Source organism: Hylaeus anthracinus, unplaced genomic scaffold, assembly GCF_026225885.1.
Source record: "Hylaeus anthracinus isolate JK02 unplaced genomic scaffold, UHH_iyHylAnth1.0_haploid 12002, whole genome shotgun sequence".
NCBI classification, from domain to species: domain Eukaryota; kingdom Metazoa; phylum Arthropoda; class Insecta; order Hymenoptera; family Colletidae; genus Hylaeus; species Hylaeus anthracinus.
Window position 1 is genome coordinate 5432536 of NW_026534349.1, and position 21173 is coordinate 5453708.

Genomic DNA, 21173 nt, shown 5'->3' on the forward strand with positions numbered 1-21173 from the left:
TAGTAAGGATGTACTATCAAAATTATTCTTATTTATTTAAATAAATATATACAGTATTACCAAACAAATAAATCACATTTCAGTTCAAGGTATGGTCCATAGGACAAGTACACAATTATATATCCCCCGAGAAGATAAAGTTTACATTATTTGTATATAGACGTATAATATTCCTCTTCCAAATCGTACAGATCGGCAGCCATGTCGTCCCTCAAGGATGCCAGTTTCTGATCGCATTCCGCTTGCTTTGTCCTGAACAATTTACTGTTTTGTGCTATGGCTTCATTTACAGAGGGAAAATCGTTCAGTATGAGGTATTGCTTTATATCGGAGACAAGTTTCATTAGGGATTCTCCAGCGCGCACAATATTGGCTGCTCTGACGTGCATTTCATACGTGTCTTGTTCGCATTGTGTCATCCGAGATAATTGGGAATCGTTTTCTCCTTTGGCAAGCTTGATGATTTCTGCGAAACAAATAAGCAATAATAAAATTATAATCTAATTTTACACTTGTTTTAAAAATCCAAGGAATATTATTGCCTTACGGTGAAAGTGAGGTTAGGGAGACCTACCTTCGAAATTTTCCAGCATCGACTTCACGTCGTCTTTTAATCTCGTCGTGTAAGACTTTAATAAAGCTTCTTTGCTTTGAGGCAATGCTCGTTGTGCTGCCATTATCTCGTATAATTAAGCACAGTTCCTTCATAAAAATGTACCGGTAGCTACGAAAACTTGGACACTATCGAGACACAGAGTAATCTAAACATTCGAAGCACCTTTTTGTCTGACGAATCTATGTACTATATAGAGAATGAAATACAAGTCCTGGCAGGTCTTGCGTCCTTTATTAGACAAAAGCTTTTAGAAAAGCTTCCTAAAACAGCGACGAAGCAAAAATTATTCAACAGTGGCCACATTCTACTTACTCATATAGAATACATTCCTCAATGTTTTAGACTAGTTTTCTTTTCTATCTCTAATACATATGAAGACAGAGATTTATGCCGTGTATTATTTAAACTTTATAAACGATTATTAATCCAATAAACAAAGTATTATTTATTAAACCCTATAAGCCTGGAAAAAAAAACTATCGCCATCTATTAGGAAAACGCCCAAATTTGCAAAGGAATAGTTCAAGTGTTTTTACAGCTAGATGACGCCACTATTTAAATGTTATTGTAATATAAAAAAAATGAAGCTTTGTAACAGTGGCTATTGATTTAATTAGTTAGTAAGCTTGTTTTGGAGCACGAGAAATTAAAATGTAACAATAAAATAATGTCTTAGAATATCTGTTTGTTATTCCAGGGAAAATTAATGGTGTCGCCATCTATCAGTAAAATGCCCAAGTTTTTTGCGGAATAGTTTCACACTTTTACTGCTAGATGGCGGCACTTAATTCTAAATAAATAAATTATTTATTCAACGACTAAACAATTATTATTTAATACAAATTACAAAGTACCAATTGAATCTGTATCGCTGAGTGTTTATATTGTTTTTCAACAATTTTCCATGCAAACAAGTGGGACACTTTGAATAGTTACCTGTATAGTTCTAAACGTTAGTATGGCAAGCTGGTAATTTTATCTTTCTTGGTATGGTCACGTTGACGGTGATATGTAATCTAACCTTTGATATTCTGACGTTTGGAAATTTGACGGCGGTGTTATTGCAAAAATGTAATGCACAGTGAATAATTGATTCTCCTTGTTTGTTCTGCATAAAAGACTATCAGGCTCGGGCGTAATGTGCGATGCGACATTTGGTCTAGGTTTCTTTTGCAATCATTTATTTTTAGCACAACAAGAATTTCTTAAGACGCGAAGCTCTCCTCTGCTCGTCAGTTATACTATTTTTCAAGCATATAAACACAGGTGCAGTGGCACGCAATATCCTGCTAAATATTTTAATCGCTCTGTTACGCGACCATAAGACCAGGTAACGTATAACGTGACTTACACGTAAATTTTTCACGTTTTCTTTTACGTACGCGTTTCAAATTATTCGCAAAGCGTATTTAAAGCTTCGACAATTTCAATCGATCCAAATATTTATATTTCGTGGAAATCCGTAATGTACGAAAGCACAACGTTCGGATCGTGTTGTTAATAATTATCAATCGATGTACCCGAAGTTCTGTAGAAATTTTTATTCATTTTGAAATTTAATGTTATAACTGTTTGTCATAATATTACTTAACGAACATTTCAGGTAGTATTAGGATCAATTGGTCGCATTAAATATAATGTTCGCAGAAATAGGAGCAGAAGGCTATCAGCCAATGACAAGTTTCGTAGAAGAAAACCTGTTCAAGCTGCAATGTTTGATTAAGGCAACAGAAATACAACACAGTGCTCAATGCGAATATGGAAAGAAATTATTTTTAGCCCTCACAACTGGGAATGCAGAAATTTTTTTGTATTACAAAAAGGACTCTACATGTGCTCCAATTATTAAAAGAATTCCTTGGTTTCAAGGGTCTCACAAGGAAATTTCAACATTATGTTTTCATTCTACGGGATCATGGTTGCTTGCAGCAAGTGTAGATGGATCCGTGTATATAATTCCTGCTCTGTGCTTGGTCGATAATAATTGTGACATAGACCAAAGATGGACCAGCGATGATATAACATCTTTTCCTTCTATTAGTTTGCAATCCTCTCATTCAAAGTATGTATTTTAATTGAATATTTAGTGCAATATAATAACAATTTTCATTCAGAGTTTATTAACTCTATATCTTTGGTTATTAAAATTTTTTAGACCCACCGCAATAGTATGGTGGCAAGATACAGTAACGTCAGCTGAAATTGGTATTATTGGAACCGAATATGGAGAGATTATATTTATAAATCTTGAAAGTGGTCATCAAACAATTGTTGCGCGTATCAATGGGAATATCGCCAGTCTGCATATTTGTTGCAATGAAATTACCAATAGGGTGTCTCTCTTGATAACAAGTCAATCCAAACAGCAGTGGAGATTACTTTTAAAGCAGCATGCCTACAGTTGTTTGCAACATTTAGAAAATGGAGAAACTTACAATTCGTTACACGGGAGCGATAATACCTATGATCCCACAAAAACGTTTGCTGCTACTAGATCCAGATTGCAAGGTCTCACCCAACTGTCCGCCAAGAATATTGGACGACTTAGACGAAAATTTATAGAAAAAAAATATCAGAGTTTAGGTAAATATTTCTTTTATTTTGAAATGCTATCGCTAGTAACTTTTTTTATCGGAAAATAGCAAGTGTCTTTTACCGATTTTTCAGATATGGCAAATAATCGTAATACTCATAATACAACAATTAATTTTGATTCGTCCGTGGAAGTGAATCAGAATCAAATAACACCTGAACCAATATCAAATAACACTTTCCTCTTATCACAGTCAGATAGAGATGGTCAACAGTTGTATACATGTTACCATGCTATTACAAATCATATAACAGTAAGATAATATATATTTATTCTTTTGTATATAGGAATGAGTATTATATTTATGAAGCTGTATGATTGCAGGTACATGGACCTGATTTTTCTACCGTACCTTTATCAGTGCATAAACTGTTTGAATCATGTAGAAATGTTTTACTAACTCAACGTTTTTTTTTTATTACTGACTCCAGTCAACGTTTAATATATATAATATCGGACAGATTATCCGAAACACGTGCAAATGATAACTGTAAATTTAATCCAGAGTCCATCATCGGTCACTTTTCTTTAGCGAGTAGTAAAGAAGTGATACGCGCTGTATACAGAGCTATCGATTTCACGCATAATTCATCGACACCAGTTTCTCAAGATACTAAAAGCAAATACACATTACCAAAGGGAATAAAAGATATCGAAGTTGAGTTGCTTCAGGTGGATACTTGTATAATTGTAACAAATCATTCTGTGTATAAAGTTGTTCTGAGGTCGGTGTCCCCCTCTTACCTTATTCCGTTGTTTCGATTAAAAATTATAATTTATTTTATGTTTACAGAAAGTCGGTGGTATCAATTTTTATGGAACTAGTATTGAAAGATAATGAACCCGAGAAAGCGATAAAATTGGCTCTGGTATTTGGCATTAATGCGCAACAGTTACTAGAACAAGCCAGCGACATACTTTTGTCAAATAAACAATTTTCGCGCGCTGTGGCTTGCTATAAATTATCGAAAGTAAGCAAATATAAAAGGAACGAGAAGTAATTATTCTTATTTAGACTTTTACATAATTGTGTATTTACTTTCTTTTAGTGTAAAGTATTGAAGAGTGTATTAAAGTATGCATCCGTTGGATATACGGCGAACGTGTTGAGGTGTCTCACACAGTTTTTAGCCTCTCCAGCAATTAGTAAGCTGCCTGTCACAACAAGAATTCATCTTTCTAACTTATGTGTACTTGCGTTTATTGAAATGACGCTTAGAGTACCACCTCAAAAATCTAGAATTACTTACAAAGAGTTTTTGTAAGCATTTAAATATTTTGTAATTTTGCTAACATGTAAATTTTGTCTAACGGAATTTAACGGAAGTGATTCGAATTACAGACATTTCCTATCTACAAATCCTTTTTATGATGAACTGTTAGCGGTTAATATTTCTGGTCAAACGTGTCTATGGGAAGTCTTGCATCACTTAGCTACACAGAAATGTCTTTATGGACAAATGTTGGAAGTACTCATGAAGACAATACATTCTTTCAGCACAAACAATTTTCATCCGACATCGTGTAACGTATAATACTTACCGTAATTAAATTCTGAAATGATTCAAGTAATAACACTCATCTACGTAATGTAAAATAAATACAATTTATATATTAAACAATTATTTCGTTTTAGATGGTATGTTAATATGCATAAGCGAACCAAGTTTGATACAAGCGATGTTAGTGAATCCTGAGTTAGCTAGAAGTCATATGTCGTTTATTCTTGACGGTCTTCAAGATTCTCAAATTTTTGTACTTCAGGTATGCATAACCAGATGTTTTGTACAAAAAAAAAAGGAACTTCTTACAGCATATTATAAATAATTAAATTTTCGTTTGTTGATCGTTGTTTAGAGGTTATTAACATTGTATGATCCAACGAATCCAGTAATAAGACCTAGGATAATACAATGTAGACTGCGCCATAGAACCACTTCTCAAAGTTCTCAATCTAGTCAATGTGATTCTATAGATCTCCTTGTAAATGTAAGTATAATTCGCTCTGTAATATATAAAGATATACATTAATAACGCATTGTTATTCTTTACTCAGGAGGATGGCGACGCATTGGTAGAAGAAATTATAGAAACTTTTTTACTAATTTTATTGACTTTGATTTATAAGAAGTCTACCTTAGATCAAGAACCTACTATTGCATGCAACATTGAATTATTAGGATTTAAGAAGGTAATTACTACGATATACACTTCGCATTTTGTATCAATAGATAATTATATAATTATGTATTTATCGATTCAGAGTCAAAATAATTCCAATTCAGTTGCCGATTTCAAAAGAAGGGCATTATGTGCCGGATACTATCATGTTATTCTTATCAGAAACGGAAATGTTTATACTTGGGGAAGTTCTGTACAGGGATGTTTAGGTAAATAATTTATATGCGGTTTAACGTATTTATTTTTGTATTTTTATGCTTCATATTTTTGTTTTTAAATCGTCATTAGGAACTGGTCCGTCCCTGTTGTGGTATGGCACGGCTCAGGATATACCTTTCTTTTGGCTGATGGAGCTCGAAGTTTTCAGCGTATCGTGTGGCCATTGTCATACTTTAGCGGTGACCAATAACGGTGTTTACGCCTGGGGCTCGAGTCAGTTTGGCCAGTTGGGTTTGGGCAAAATTGTACAATGTTCTAGCCCGGAATTAGTCACATCTTTGGCTCAAGAAATAATCGTCGACGCAGTGGCTGGACAATATCATTCCGTTGCGTTGACCGCTGATGGGAGAGTCTTTACATGGGGTTGGGGCGTTCATGGTCAATTGGGTCATGGCAATACCGATGAAAAAAATACTCCTACGTTAGTGGCCTCGTTACTTGGTGTATTCATACGTTCTATTAGCGCTGGGCATGCGCATACACTAGCTCTCTCAGCGGAGGGTATCGTGTATGCGTTTGGATGTAATGTTTTCGGACAATTAGGTATAGGTAGTAACGTTAAAAGTTCTGTGCCAATGAAAGTATCGTTACCAGAAAACATATATCTCGTCACAACTAGATACTTCCACAATGTAAGCGAGACCTACCTTCTTATATACATGTATAACGTATAAACGTGCCTGTTAATACCTTGCATTTACTTTAGCTTGCCGTCAGTCACACAAACAAATTGTACGTATGGGGAGCTAGCCCGCAAGTTCTACGGTGGCAAGCACAAACTCAAAAGAGGAATCGAATATTGGAGCAGCGAGACGCTATCGTCAAGCAGTTTGAAAATATCGAGGAGTTTGAAAACGTCACAGACCACTCGAGCACAAATGACACGGGCGAAGAGGCACTGGAAAGTAATGCACAACCAAAGACGGTAACCAGTACGGAGACGAGAAGAAAACAGTTAGACATGTGTTTAAAGAACGTCGAAATCGGGTCACTCGAAGAGAATCAAGCACATTTAAAGCCATCCCTTGTAGATACGAGTTTAGTGGTAGGAAATATTGTACAGGTTAGTGAAGAAATTTGTGACTAGGTAGGTTTACTTGAAAAATAAAAACTACGAATTTCTTGTTTTCTGTGACAGATATCGACTGGCTGTCACCACAACGCTCTTGTAACGAAGAACGGATCGCTTTACACTTGGGGACGAAATTTGGATGGTCAGATCGGCAATGGTACCAAACGGGAGGTATTAATTCCCACGCCATTGTGTTACAATCCTGCTTCTATCTTCGCACAAGTACCTCCAAGGCATAATGCTCACGATCGAGGGGAAGAAGAACATGAATTAGACGGCGGAGCAAAGAATTCCACCGCGAATGATACAAATGGAAATTTAAACGCCGAATCTAGATCATTCCAGACGGAGGGTAACGAATTTAAGGAAAAAGTAAATTCTGTAATTAAAACAGTTGGTGTCTGCTGTGGATATGATTACACAGTGGCTATACAATCAGGTATAGAAATCACGCGATTTAAAAAAAAAATAAAAACTTTATTATTAGGTCTGGGTTATTTTCACTATATGCTCTTTCAGGGGGTACAGTTTTGGCTTGGGGTAACAATAGAAGAGCTCAGTTAGGTCGTCTTCCTCCCGAGGCACGCTTGGACACCGAGGACAAGCTTGTGTTGATTAAAAAGAGAGTTGCGCGAATTCCAAATCTTATACACATAGCTCTGGATGTGCCTACTCAAGTTCCTAACCTTCCAGCTCCTGTAATTTCTTATCTGAGTTATGACATGCCTCCTCTGGCGGGTACTGTTCGTCCTTTAAGCGTTATCGAGAAAACACCAGGTGAATTAACGTTGCATTATGCGCTCGAATACTTCTACGGCATGTACGATTCTTCAAGAGTCATGGATAAGGTTGGTGTACTGTTTCACATAACTGATAAACGGCGTTGAACTGAAATTATAAAGTGCGTATATTTTCAGTGCATCGAGTTGGAAAATTTTCAAGCTTGCTCAAAAATAGCTATGCTACAGCATAATATTTCTGATGCATTCGTCTACCAACTAAAGATATTGCGCGCGCTGAGCCTTCGATCTAACTCGAAAGTATCATCGGAAAGTGTATGCCACGAGACAGACCAAAAGACTGCGGACGCATCTAATTCGAAAAGAAAGTCTTCGTCGACTCGTCACGTCAAGAAAAATACCGAACTGTTCAACAAACAAGTAGAAAAGAATTTGATCGATTCCGTTGAAGATTGCGCTGCTAAGAATAAGATGAAAATTCCTGCGAGCAGATCGTTGAACAGTTTGCAACTACTACAAGAAGAGCTGTACACGTTCGACTGCCAAGGTGGTTCCGAGGAATTATGCAAGGACATGAAATGCGAGAATACACCTTTGGACATTTTTGAAGACACTTTCGATTCTGATATTAGTTCCGATTCGGAAGAATGGATGGAAAACATTATCTTCAAAGACGATCGGTTACGAAAGCAGGAGAAACCAGTTGAATCCAATGTTGATAATTCGTTAACTTCCACCGTGAAAAACGAAGGAACAGATAAAGAGTATAACGAAGCATTTTATGAAAATAAAGTTTCACATTCTCGAGAAGATATTGTAATCAACGAAGCTATAAAAGTGATTAAGTTCTTCTTAAGGGAGATGGAAACGGAAACGGATACGGTGAAGTGTAAAATATTACAGGATGCTCTGGACTTCTGGATTGAACACAATTTACCAATGCAGAGTATAGAGAATGTGTTTTTGGAACATATCCAGTCGATTTTTTATCCTCTCGGATTATTATTATTCTGGTAAGTGTGTAATAAAATATTTCATGATGTTGTACTAGTTAGTATGCAATTATCGTGGTTACAAGTTTTATATATTTTTACAGTCAAGAAATAATGGAGAAATACTTGGATATGAACAAGAATGATACGGAAGTTAAAAGTTTGATCGTAATTAACTTCTTCTCTACCAAATTCTGTCTTGAAGTCTGTTCCATGTTGTTGCATCATATCGGTCAAGGTAAACGGTCTTAATTTTCACATGCATTATTTAAAATATGTTTCATGCTATGTTCTTTATCATATGTTCATGGATTACAGGTCAACATACACCTGAATTTATTAAACTACTGTCTTCTTTAACGGCTGACCATTATGGGCCACCGCTCACTGGATATCCAGGTTCGAGTGGAAATAGTACTTCGAAACAAATGATAGAAGGAGTTATGAGCACCGTGTCGTTTGACGCTCCCGATTCTAGGTCGTTTGTACATATTAAGGTAAATCTAATCTATACAAGTTCTATAATTTTCGTTTCCAATTAGTATTAGTTTCTTTGTTTATTGCTATTTTAATACGATCCCGAAATTAGGATCCAGATTCGGTCTACCGATTCCTCGCGGCTGAAGAAGATACGATGGTATTCACATGTGGACATCATTTCCCACTGTCCATGTATGAAACAGAAGTGATTCCGACAATGCAAACCGAGTTGTTAACATCCGATTCGCTGGTTCTTCCGTGTACAGCTCAGTACTTAGAGAAAATGTTATCTGAGACGTCTAAGCCAGAAATACTGTGTCCTTCGTGCATACCGCGAGCACTGGGATCGCTGGTGAAGAAGAATAATGGATGAGAAGTATGTACCTGAGATTTTATTTAAAAAATATAATTGTTATACAGTTTTTTCTTAGATACTTAAAGGGCTCAAGTTATACACGCGAAATGAACGTTTAAATTGATTGTAAGGAACTAAAACACTAAAGACACAAATTCAGCATTCATTTTAGTATTTATTAATGTAACAAAGCATTTCAATTGACAAAATACTTTTCCTTGTAATTGAAACGTTGTTCTCGAAAAGCATTACAAAGTACCAACAAGATTAAAGCTCTCTATATCATTTACATAATATTTTTTACATTATCTATATCCAAAGGGAATTTTTCATAGGCGAAACAAATTTATTGACTGCATTACTAAATGCGAATAATTATAGTGTATTAATTTTGTTATTATTCAAGACTCGCGCGGTCTTATTAAATATCAGGATTACTTCGTTACGCACACTGAAATTTAACATATTCACTGTGAAAGCAGACTCCATGTGTTCGCCAATCAAATGGTGTTGTTTCGAATATCTTTTGCTATAAAATCTTTTAAATTACAAATTGAAACAACGTTGAACTTTAACATTTCTGGTCTAAATTGATAAACATTACAAAAGTAGGGAAGTCGTAATAGAATATGTCTTTTTTAACCACTTTCCTTCTCTTCTCTTTATATGTACAAGTAGTATGACTGTCGGTCCGAACGCTAAAAACTAAAATTATACCGAATCAATATTGATGAGATTTTCATTTTTACTTTGCTGCACGTTGCAGCTGAAAATTATTTTGGCTCGTCGCAAACTGCATTTTGAAAGTTACATTGTTGTTGTTTGACGATGCAGTGTGTGTATGCACCATCGAAGGGTATATGTACATTTTTTATTATAACAATTTATTTACACTTAGCCTCGTCTGGGGCAATCAGTAAATGTGATGAATGTTAGTTGAGTTGCGGAAAGGTGATACACGCTGGTGTCCCTTTTTAAGATGAATATATGTAAGAAAGTTTCACGTAAACAAATTTTCGAAATAATTTGGATGGTAGAGATAGGTAAGTCTCAGGAAAAATACCAAGGCTGTTTGATATCCTGACGTTTTGATAATTCACTCGGGCGAAACCGGGTAACAGTGCTAGTTAGTATGTAAAATGTAGAAACGTTAGAGGCCGGGAGTATTATATTTTAAAAGTAATAAACGTTCATCATTCAGATACAACGATTTAAAATTGAAAAATACAAAATAAAGATTATTGCTTTTTATACCTTTTTTCCGAGGGATTCTTATTCACTCATTGACGTGATACTATACAAATCTTATTTTAATTAGCGAACGTCGTAAGACCAATTATTTTTAACAGTATAGTGACGTACTGTATAAATTTTGAGCTGACTTTTGCAATGTTAATTGAAAAAAATTTGTTATTAGAAATTGTTTTACATTTGACTTGTACTCTGTAATAGTTTTACCAATTTAACTATTTCGTAAAAATTGACTACTACTTACGAAGTCATTTAGTGTTTTATGATAATTACGACGTATGAACAATTTTAAATGAAAGATCAAGATGTCGAATAATATGAAAACGGCTATAAAATTAATATGTTATCCATGTATGGAATTTGTGAATGTACTTGTTAATCAAACATATTAATCATTCTAAAGATACGATATACAATTGTACAGTAGTTGTTATATCAATGTTGTAAAATAGAAAAAAAGTGGAAGTAGGGAATACATGTAGTTATTGTCTATAATTTGCAATTATAAAAAAATTGGTGCGAAATACTAACGACTGATGACAAATATATTGATCTAGTCTTCAAAGTATATGCCAGAATTGTATATTAGTAGGCGATCTTATCAGAGGTCGGGACAAATGTCTCGGTTATATATTATAAATAATGTATTATTGTTATTCTTCGTCGACGTGCGTCTAATTTTAATTAGAATATCGATGTATCGATATAGTAGAAAAAGAAAGAATCGTATTTGCATGTAGACACATTCTGTTGCATTTTAATTGTAAAAGTACACAAAGTGAAAACCCACAAATAAAAGTAGAAGTATGTTTGCATCACAGAACTTCTTTATTCCGATTAAAGAACACTAATACAATTTCAAAATAGATCGACGCAAGTAGTGGAATTAAATTGTAAGGTCAGAAACAAAATAGAGATACGAATTTTTAATAAACAATCTCGACACTTTTGTTGTATCTTGGAGCGTTTTAGTGAATCAAATTGCTTTTAAACTCAGCGTAAAACTGATATTTGCGTTTCACTGTATATGTATACGGATCGCAATAATCTTGTACAAACAGTTGTACAGTTTTGAATGTGATCGTATATGAAGTCTTTCACCGGTAGTACTTAACAAGTGAAGTATTGGCCAATAAACATGATTAGAAGAATGATTTATCAGTGTTTTATTGCTACCTTCTTTTTTAAACATTTAAACTATCACTGTGTCTCTTGTGAGTTTCCGCCATTTTCGCTCAAGTGAATAGCCATCTAGCGGTGAATAGACCGAACTAATTTTCGGAGTATGGTCAGCGCCTCTATCGGGAAAACGCTCAAGTTTATCCTCGATAGTTCCTTTTTTCACTGCTAGATAGCGCCATTGTCAGTGTTTTCTTTTTTACCGACCTATCGGTGCATTACCATGCTGTCGGTAAAAAAATTGCGTGAAAATGACGGAAACTCACAAGAGACACTGTGATAGTTTAAAAGTTTAAAAAAGAAGGCAACAATAAAACACCGATACATCGTTCTTCTAATCCTGTTTAGTGGTCAATACTTCACTTGTCAATTACACCATTTAATTGAACTAAAGTTCATTAGAAGCATTTGTAGTCTTTTTCGTATAAATTAATACACTAATCTATTCATTTTTTACTGTAAAGGACGTGTTTTATGCGTATTAGATACTTCAACCGAATAAACAATTTATTTGGATACGGATTAAATGCCTACTTTAAAAAATGGTTCGTAAGTTGTACATTGTTTTGGTACTACTAGAAGGAGTGTAAAATTCTTTGAGTTTCTTTAATATTTTATTCAGAAAAATATTATCCAAAATACATGTTTCTCTGTCACAATCAATGAATCGGTTAATTGAACATTCATTTACTCATTGTCCGCTTACACACTGTTTCTCGTAAAAGAAGTCTCCCATACATCCATGAATTCTCGTCCAGACGATAAAAACATTCAACAAATAATTTCAGTGATGAAGTTCACGCATTGTATGCTCTGGTGGGAATAAAATTCAATAAAAATTGTAAGAAATGAAAATAAAAGTTCTTGTATAACAGGAACAGATATCTTCTTCATCGATGGCGTGAAGCTCTCGATCACCTTTACATCCGTACACTTTGATAGTATTACACGTTATTTTTACAACAATAATTTTAAAATCATTTTTGTCATAGATCGTTAACGTTTGGCTCGCGTTTAAAAGACTGATCTGTTTTTTGTAATGATAAAATAGATTCGTTTAAAGCATTTCGATCTTAGTAGCGAGAAGATCGAGCTCGGATCGTATAGCTTGCGGCAAATCGGCACCGACTTGCGCGTCGAAGTATTCCCTGAGGTCCTTCACTTCTTTACGCCAGAAGCTTCTCGGTAATCTGAACAATTCCTCCATGTTCACGTTGTTCTGCATGCCTTCCAAGTTAAACGAATCTAATTTCGGCAAAAGACCGATGGGGGAGTCTACGGCGACGTCCTCGCCATCGATCCTGCGGAGGATCCAGTCCAGGACGCGAGAGTTCTCGCCGTATCCTGGCCAGAGGAACTTCCCGTCTGCGGTTTTTCTGAACCAATTCACGTGGAATATCATTGGTAGTTTGGCGTTCTCCACTTTGGCCATGCTCAGCCAATGGTCGAGGTAGTGGCCGAAGTTGTAGCCGAAGAAGGGTCTCATCGCGAACGGGTCGTGCATGATCACCTTGCCCTGATAGTTACAGACATTTGCTTTATTTAGAACAGTAACTAATTTGCTTTGCTTCTTCTAGATATACAGATGATCTATAATTTCTTTGTTTGTTACCAATAAACATTTCTTTAGGAGAATATATATACCTGATGCTCGGCAGCAGCAGTTGCCTCGGACCTCATCGAAGCCCCAATGAAGACACCGTGCTGCCAGTTTCGCGCTTCGTAAATTAGAGGAACACCCTCAGGCCTTCGTCCTCCGAAAAGAATAGCGTCTATGGGAACACCGACTGGATCCTCCCAAGCAGGATCGATGATGGGGCACTGCTTGGCAGGGGTGCAGAATCTTGAATTCGGATGCGCTGCAGGCATCTTGGATCCCTCGGTCCATTGGTTGCCTCTCCAGTCGGTGATCTACAAGTAGATCAAGGTCGCTTTTTATACCATGTATCGCAGTAGGTCACGGTAAACACAACGTCACGACTATCTAAACTAAAAACAACGTAGAACGAATTCTAACCGCGACGTTCCCGGCGATCTCCTTCTCCATACCCTCCCAGAAGACTCCACCGTCGCTGACGGCTGCCACGTTCGTGAAGATCGTGTTCTTGAAGATGGTCTTCATGGCGTTCGGGTTCGTGGCCCAGCTGGTACCTGGCGCGACCCCGAAGAATCCGTTCTCAGGGTTGATGGCGCGCAGCTTGCCCTCCTGGTCGAACTTCATCCAGGCGATGTCGTCGCCAACGCACTCGATCTTGTAACCAGGCAACGACGGCTGCATCATGGCTAGATTCGTCTTACCGCAGGCGCTGGGGAACGCGGCGGCGATGTAACGCTTTTTACCTTTTGGATTCGTGATACCCAGTATCTAGAAAAGGCAACTGATACAGAATCTTTTAGACGGATGACACGTGAACGCATGGAGAAACGATTGAAAAGATGCGAGGGGAAGAAAAGGTGAAGCTAAACGTGTAGCTAAAGATGTAGTTACTATTAGAATAATTTCCATCCAAATCTCGATTGATTCAGAGTAATAATAATAAGAATAGCGTGTTAGAATTGAAGGATTAAATAGAACGTGAAGAGCAGAAATGGAGATAAATATACATTTACGGTGAAAAGGCGAGGCGCAGCAAACAAGTTGTTATTGATCTAACCTAGTCCCTCTCTGTATTCGGTATCAAGTCCCGCAGAAAGTGTTGTTTTTTTTTTTCGAACCGTACATTTCAAAGTTCAATGTTCATTTCTCGTTACCCTAGGTTATCAAACGTCGCACATCAACATTTTTGTCTTTTGTGTAGCTGTAAAACGATGCCTATTATTAAACCTCATCGAGTCTTGTTCATCGCGTTATCGCCCCCTCTTAAAAAACGCAACCACTTTTTGCAGGACCCGACGCATCTTCTTTGAACAGGTATCTGGCCAAGATTCATATCTGTTACACGGTGTTACGTACGAGCATGTGTTCAGCGAGCCAGCCCTCCTTCCTAGCGATGGTCGAGCCAATTCTCAAGGCGAAGCACTTTTTGCCCAACAAGGAGTTCCCGCCATAACCGCTTCCATAAGAAACGATCTCGTTTTCCGCTGGTTTGTGAAGGATGATCGTCCTCTCCGGATCGCAGGGCCACGAAGAGTTCACTTGAACGCTCGAGCCCGATTTTGGGGAGCCTACAGAGTGCAAGCATTTGACAAAGTCGTCGTTTCCGAGGGTCTCGAGGATCTTCTTTCCCATCCTGGTCATTATTCTCATGGAGCAGACTACGTATGGGGAGTCCGTGATCTCTATGCCGATTTTCGAGAGCGGAGAGCCTACTGGACCCATGCTGAACGGTATGACGTACATCGTGCGATCTGTAATATGACGTTGCCATGAATTCAACACACTTCTGGATATTCTTTACGAATAAATGAGATTTACAGCAGGTACATACTTTTCATGCATCCCGGGAAACGTTCTAGGATGGCTTTGTTCATGTCCGGCGGGGAGATCCAGTTACCCAGTTCTCCAGTGACGCCTTCGCGAGGCGTGGCGACTGTGTCGTGCTTGTTGTCTGTGCTGATGAACGTGCGCTTCTCCACGCGGGCCACATCAGCTGGATTCGTTCTGGCCAGCCAACTGGAATTCGTATCGATTCGTTAGAACTAGACGAGCTCACGTTTAGATAGAATTAGCGATGTCTGATATTCATATTTGAGATTACGCTCACCAATTCTCGAATTTTGGTAAGGGCGAGATGGTGCCTTCCTTCTCGAGTAGATTCAACAGATGGATGTTCTCCGCTTCGCTTCCGTCGCAGATGTAGATGTCTTTAGGGCAGCATAGCGACGCGCACTCCTCGATGTAAGCACGAAGTTTGGGAGCCAGGGGTTCCGTAGGTGTCTTCCCTATGTAGTCGTATTTATTATCGATGGATGGGTTCTTCGCTGCGTGAGTCGCCAGCAACCTGGACACTCTGGAAGGTAACGTAATCGTTTGTTAAAAAATGACGCGCAGAGGAATTTACCTAATGAGACACAGTAGGGTATATTAGTGTCTATTCATCATGGTTTGCGTGATACCTAACATAATTGCAAAAGTGAAAGATGGAATGTAACGCGATAAGTTAATTAATCATAATAGTGAAGCTGTGTACTCATCAGAAATTGCTGAACATCGTGCAAGAAATTGCGCAAAGGATATTAAGAATAACAAATGAAATTCTCAAGTTCCACTCTATTTTTATACATTTCATTTTCATTCTTTTATAAACCAGCTTATCCTGTTAAGCCATTACTAAGAATATTTCAAATTTCTTTCCTGTTATTATACTCTCTCCAATTTATTTTTTGCGTCAAGGTTGTTCCACGCGTGGTTAAATGGATTTTCCTATAATTTGTGCTTAGGATCTATCATATGGAATTATTTACATGACTTTATATTGCCGTGCACGCGATTCTGTTCGGCAATTTCCTGCGATAATGCGCTCTAGATCGAACGGCGAATTTACAGCTGGGTAATAGTGACAGGTGGTTCCACTTATTCAACAGGACTCGATCAATCCACTCTCACTTCACTATAGCGAGACCTTGTCGAAGATAAAAATGAAATTTCATGCTACTTGCACGCGAGCAACTTTTACGCGTTCACTGTTCATTCTTTAACTGGAAAAAAAAACGCGAAGAAATTATTGTTAACGACTAATCTTCGTCTACCCATCGAATACAGGAAGAGGGAAGCTTTTGACATTCGCCTTTACCGTTATCTATATCTGCAAGGCAGTTAGTATCGAGCCTCAAAAATGATTTCTTCGATTTACAGCTCACAACGCAACGAATTAGGTCATGTGTTGGTTACTCTGCGATTACGCTGCCTGAAAAGTTTCCTCAAGATTTCCTGTTTACGCGAGAGCAGACTGGAAAGTTCGGAGGGTCCACGAACAAAACGATATTATTTGTCGTTGCAAACGAAAGCAAAGAACTCTACTCACCTTGGTAGATGAACGTCGACCGCGTGAGGCATCTTGAGGATCCTTCCGGTCGCGGGGATCGTCCGATGGCTCAGAATGGGGTATCCTGACTGTCGAGCAGCCTCGGGGACATCGATCGAATTTGCAGAACGTGGATACCTGAGGGTCGCGCTGGTCCTCCTGATTGGTCCAGTCAGCACGGGGAAACGCTTTGTGTAACGGAAGCTGACGTTGACCAGGCTCGGCCAGCGGAATAGATCGAATCTCGCGGACATGTTCCTAGCTGGAGGCTTTTATACGATCGACAAAGGTGCGCGCGGAGTCGCGGCTGTTTTATCCGCTGATTGGCCGACGGTACTTCCGGTGGGTAGAGTAGGGGCGAAGCGGAACGCCGGAGGAATCGGACGCGGGCCCTGGATCAGTCGTTCGCGTGGATCTGTTCCAAGATGGTTTCGACGGCCTTCCGTTTAACGAGCCTTTCCAACCAAGAGGGATGATGCAAAGCAGCGTGTCGTTTGCACTGAAAACACGACGATGAGCCTGGTAAGGAACGTCGAGGAACGTATTTACCGTGGACACGCGATCGACGAATTGGCCGCGACGAGTATCAGGAATTTAATTGGAACGGCGACTTGCAGTCGCGTAAAAAGTAGACGTCACGTATCGAGCCCGATATTGGCCAACGGTTAATAAGGGCCCCTGTAACGGTTTGGTCTCCGTTTGGAAGGGCCTGATCGCTTGTTGAATCGGACTTTCATGGAATTTAGATATGCGCTCGTCTCTCGATTTACGTGGTAACTTTTTACGCAGCTGGTAAAATAACAAATACTCGTCGCTGTGTGTTCTCTTCCAGGTTGTCAGAAGCTGAGGATGGTAGTATTGCGACTGGAAATGGCCATTTTAGGTGGTCGAACAAAAAGAAAATTTATTGCATAACGGAATATGAATACAGCTGCAACTGTATAATTACGAAAGGTACTTTTCGAAACCCCCAACTAAAATGGTCTTGGATGACGGTGGTTAAGATATGACCGAGGGTAAGAATTCCAACGAAAAACGCTACTCGTTTCATCCTGGCTTCTCTAACGTACACACTGCATACGATAGAACTCTCACACAACACTCATCACAGAAATATACGATACACGTTACACAATTATCATCTGGCAGATACTCTTAGCATAAAAATATACGTAGCGCAAATACGCAGCATACAAATTAGTCGCTAAATACCAAACACGCGTTGTAAGGAGAAAGATCAGTACTGGGTTAAAGAGAATGGCTACCATAAATTAGTAGTATGTGGACAGTGTCAGACCGCGCCGTCTGACTACATACTGGTCGCTGTTCCTTTCAGTATTGGTCTCTCTTTTCTTCCACGATACTCATTCTATTATCGAGCGCGTACTTACATATGCATACACACACGTTTTTCTAAATTGAGTGGTATCTATGCCCTATACATAGAAGCCACGTATTAATCTTCAAGGTTTTGCAATATACCACTCCTGAAATATAAAGCAAAACAACAGACAACATACCTACACACATTCACACTCGTGTAAACAGAATCGTGCAACCGGTTCTTCTACATTTTCGGGCTCACGGCACTCGAAAACATCAGAGAAAATAAAATGGTAGATTACTGGTAGATTTTAAAATTTGCTCGACTTCGTCTCCAGATCGTTCAACTTTACATGGAGACGAAATCGAGACACAATGAGAGTGCGATGCGGTGGGGGTAACTTCCTGACAACCTGACGGAACTGTGACAGCTTGACAGGGAACGTCGCGTACCGCATTCCTCGTGTAACGTTGCCCTGATCTCTCCAGCTGCCTACCTTATTTGCGGCAATCGTCGAGTAGCGAGTCGGAGGCGACCTGAGCAGCCAGCGAGGAAATCGGATCGGTCGAAGAGGCGCGTACAGCACTCGAATACACACGGTCGATCGGGCTGCTGCTAGTGGACTGCAGCCGGGCCACAGAACTGCGGGAAGTAAAAGCGATCGTGGCGCGATTAATCGGCCCACGAAACGAATATCTTTGCCGGTCGGGTTTTACACCGAAAGCAAACGCCTTGCTCTTCTATTTTCGCGCGAACACTTTCCCTTGCTCGCTATCTAGCTCGACGCTCGTTCGCGTGACTGACGCCTGGTGCTAGCTGTTCGCGTGTCGCGCGACTATCTACACCACGGGTTAGTAAACTGTGGCTCGCGAGCCAGACCTGGCCCGTCGGCTATTATCGCGAGACAAGAATCACCTCCTGCGGGAGAATTCTCGATTCTTTTACTAATCACATTTGACAATTGTCTTACACTTTCAAGTACGCCTAACCCACGCTTTACAAGATACTTTACATGGTTCTCGAAATAACGGATTTACAAAACTAAAGTCTACTACACTGCCTACTATAATCATCTTCACGGTAGCGGTCGTCCATAATCTTCTATGCAAATCCTAATTACGTTAAATTTGAATTCCAGAAGGAATCTCTCCAACTCTCTAAGACACGTGATGATCGATCGTTTCGATAAAGCGATTAAACAAACTCGCACTGTTCCCACAAGGCATGTTATCAAACCCGCTTTGAATAGTTCATCTACTCGCTCTAATTACTCAATCTTCTATTAGTACGTAATTGGTTCGAGTAGATTGTCAGCAAATTAATAGCCTCGCATTAAAAGCAGAGCCTGGCAGATAAGTTTTATCGATTGGTTCAACCGGCAGATCCGGGTCATAAAGCAATTGCTCTTTGTACCAAAAGTATTAGTTACTCCGTGGAAAGAAAAGGTTTTTGTAGTATAATTTGAGACTTTAAACGAGCATGGAGATTCATTTGCGATCGAGAGGTAACTGACCTCAAGCTTTACTCGATCTCTGAGTGGATTTATGCGATGGTAATCGTTGCGAAAGATCTGTAGTTATTTTCGCGGGAAAGTAACGAGCGATAGCGCTCGAGAGATACGCATTCTTCGTCCTTGAGGCTAGCGAGGTTTATCCATGGGCGATTGGCGTCGAGGAATCGCGAGTCATCGATAAGATCCGAGTCGTCATCTGTTAAAGCAATTACGTTCGATTAGACAGTGATCGCTGATAAAGGAGTATTTAAAAAATTCAAAGTCTACAAAAATAAAACGGAAATATTGACGTTCGCAGAACGTGAATATCCTTTGTACCTAATCGTTTTCGCTTGCTCGATCATGATTCGCCACTTTACGCGAAGACTTTGGCAAGCATTCTGCAGATTTCGCCAATAAAAACGATGAGAACTATGCAATAAGATCGAAAGTCTCTATTAGAAAAGGAAATAGTATGTTAGGAGAAATAATGACAGGTTTCTAACGCAAGAAGTTGCTCGATTACTGCAGGTTGAATAGTCCTGCAGTTTCGCGACTGTGTTGCGCTAATACTTTCTAATTTATGAATTGGAACCTCGTTTCGATTACCGCGGTCCAATTGGCGTAGATAATTTCACCGTGCATACGAAGCATCTATTGTAAGATTCGGCGAGGATTGGAGCTTTTTCCATCTTCAATTTTTTTTTTTTTTTTCTTTAGATTTGTGGGTTTATTTCTAATCGATAAGACCAGTGTTTATGGTATGCTATGTCTACGTTATGTATATCATCAAACTGTAAACAAAATAAACGTAGTCTCTTGTGTTTCGCGTTACACAAACTTGAATTCTATTTACTGCAGACGGATGGAGAATGAATCTCGAATGTCGCTAATTAATAAAAAAATAATCTACTCGGCGAGACGGTGGTTCAAAGTATAAGTATCGGAGAATCCCACGAAATCTTCAAAGGTGAATCAACTCTCGAGATAAGGGGAATCGTAATCCCTTCAAATTTTCTAATTGGACTATCATCCCAGATTGCATTACCTTTCTCTAATACCGTTTCCACGACATTTACGCTGTTACTATTCCATTTGTATCCACTGTTTCATTCGCAGCGTGTTAAAACAGCGCTTCGCGTATCAGCGTCCGTCAATCGTTATCTGTAAACCATAAATAACTTTTTTTAGTCAAGAGAGTAATTGGTCGAGACAATGTATCTCGCGACATCTCGAAACGAAAATGAAATGAAGTCGTTGAAAAAAAGTAACAAAACAGAGTGCATCGTTTGGTCTTCGCGACCAGAGATTCGACGGTTCGCCACGTTATCGCGCGAAATGCGGCATTCGTAAATTATCTCCAGACAGTGAACTACGGACCAAGCCAGATGCGCTTGCATCGATGCAACGTAACGAGACAGACGAGCAAATAGAAGTCACGTACCAATAACGAAGATCGCAATTATTTGAAAGCTAACAAATACGCGAATTAAATCGTACGTTTCTTAAATATTAGATCGAACAATTGATGGCAATTTTATAAATTGAAACTAGGACTCAGGGTTGTTCGTATATTTTACTGGTGATCGAACGTTACGGATACATTTTGAGTATTTCATCGTTCTCGGTGTATTGCAAAATATTCGATAAAAAAAAAAAAAAAAATTTGATAAAATAGATTAAGCATAAGCGAAGCGGATTCGCGAGCGGAAAAG

At 38.7% G+C, this 21173-nt stretch overlaps 3 protein-coding genes across 5 annotated transcripts; 1 reads left to right on the top strand and 2 right to left on the bottom strand.

Annotated features, from left to right (window-relative positions):
- Positions 1-11: 11 nt before the first annotated feature.
- Positions 12-1084, bottom strand: LOC128892000 (mediator of RNA polymerase II transcription subunit 22-like). Of its 3 annotated transcripts, none has more exons than XM_054152028.1 (3): positions 942-1084; positions 575-872; positions 12-466 (listed from the first exon to the last, which is right to left on the bottom strand). In XM_054152028.1, exons 2-3 carry the CDS (start codon positions 675-677, stop codon positions 147-149), a joined length of 423 nt encoding a protein of 140 aa, XP_054008003.1. In that variant the 5' UTR covers positions 678-872; positions 942-1084; the 3' UTR covers positions 12-146. The 3 variants fall into 3 exon arrangements, with proteins under 3 accessions (XP_054008003.1, XP_054008004.1, XP_054008002.1); XM_054152029.1 differs by having other exon boundaries at positions 575-844; positions 929-1079; XM_054152027.1 differs by having other exon boundaries at positions 575-1084.
- A 477-nt stretch (positions 1085-1561) lies between these two features.
- On the top strand, positions 1562-11314 carry LOC128891992 (uncharacterized). The gene is made up of 20 exons (XM_054152015.1): positions 1562-1946; positions 2220-2678; positions 2772-3199; positions 3284-3462; positions 3534-3934; positions 4003-4180; positions 4259-4470; positions 4552-4733; positions 4846-4973; positions 5067-5198; positions 5266-5400; positions 5473-5599; positions 5679-6241; positions 6316-6672; positions 6748-7120; positions 7201-7529; positions 7599-8434; positions 8518-8651; positions 8732-8910; positions 9003-11314. The coding sequence occupies exons 2-20, from the start codon at positions 2254-2256 to the stop codon at positions 9264-9266; spliced, it is 5562 nt and encodes a 1853-aa protein (XP_054007990.1). The 5' UTR covers positions 1562-1946; positions 2220-2253; the 3' UTR covers positions 9267-11314.
- Positions 11315-12279: 965 nt separating this feature from the next.
- On the bottom strand, positions 12280-20380 carry LOC128891995 (phosphoenolpyruvate carboxykinase [GTP]-like). Its single transcript, XM_054152019.1, has 8 exons — positions 18463-20380; positions 16643-17141; positions 15383-15628; positions 15107-15291; positions 14632-15026; positions 13696-14043; positions 13323-13589; positions 12280-13194 (listed from the first exon to the last, which is right to left on the bottom strand). The coding sequence occupies exons 2-8, from the start codon at positions 16894-16896 to the stop codon at positions 12736-12738; spliced, it is 2154 nt and encodes a 717-aa protein (XP_054007994.1). The 5' UTR covers positions 16897-17141; positions 18463-20380; the 3' UTR covers positions 12280-12735.
- Between the last annotated feature and the right edge of the window lie 793 nt (positions 20381-21173).

Coding starts and splice junctions, on each gene's coding strand:
- LOC128892000 (XM_054152028.1), bottom strand. CDS start 677: ATGGCAGCACAACGAGCATTGCCTCAAAGCAAAGAAGCTTTATTAAAG. Junction 467..574: donor GATGCTGGAAAATTTCGAAG/GTAGGTCTCCCT, acceptor TTTGTTTCGCAG/AAATCATCAAGCTTGCCAAA.
- LOC128891992 (XM_054152015.1), top strand. CDS start 2,254: ATGTTCGCAGAAATAGGAGCAGAAGGCTATCAGCCAATGACAAGTTTC. Junction 3,463..3,533: donor CTATTACAAATCATATAACA/GTAAGATAATAT, acceptor GTATGATTGCAG/GTACATGGACCTGATTTTTC. Junction 5,199..5,265: donor CTATAGATCTCCTTGTAAAT/GTAAGTATAATT, acceptor TTCTTTACTCAG/GAGGATGGCGACGCATTGGT.
- LOC128891995 (XM_054152019.1), bottom strand. CDS start 16,896: ATGTCCGCGAGATTCGATCTATTCCGCTGGCCGAGCCTGGTCAACGTC. Junction 13,590..13,695: donor AGATCGCCGGGAACGTCGCG/GTTAGAATTCGT, acceptor ATCTACTTGTAG/ATCACCGACTGGAGAGGCAA. Junction 13,195..13,322: donor CTGCTGCTGCCGAGCATCAG/GTATATATATTC, acceptor TGTAACTATCAG/GGCAAGGTGATCATGCACGA.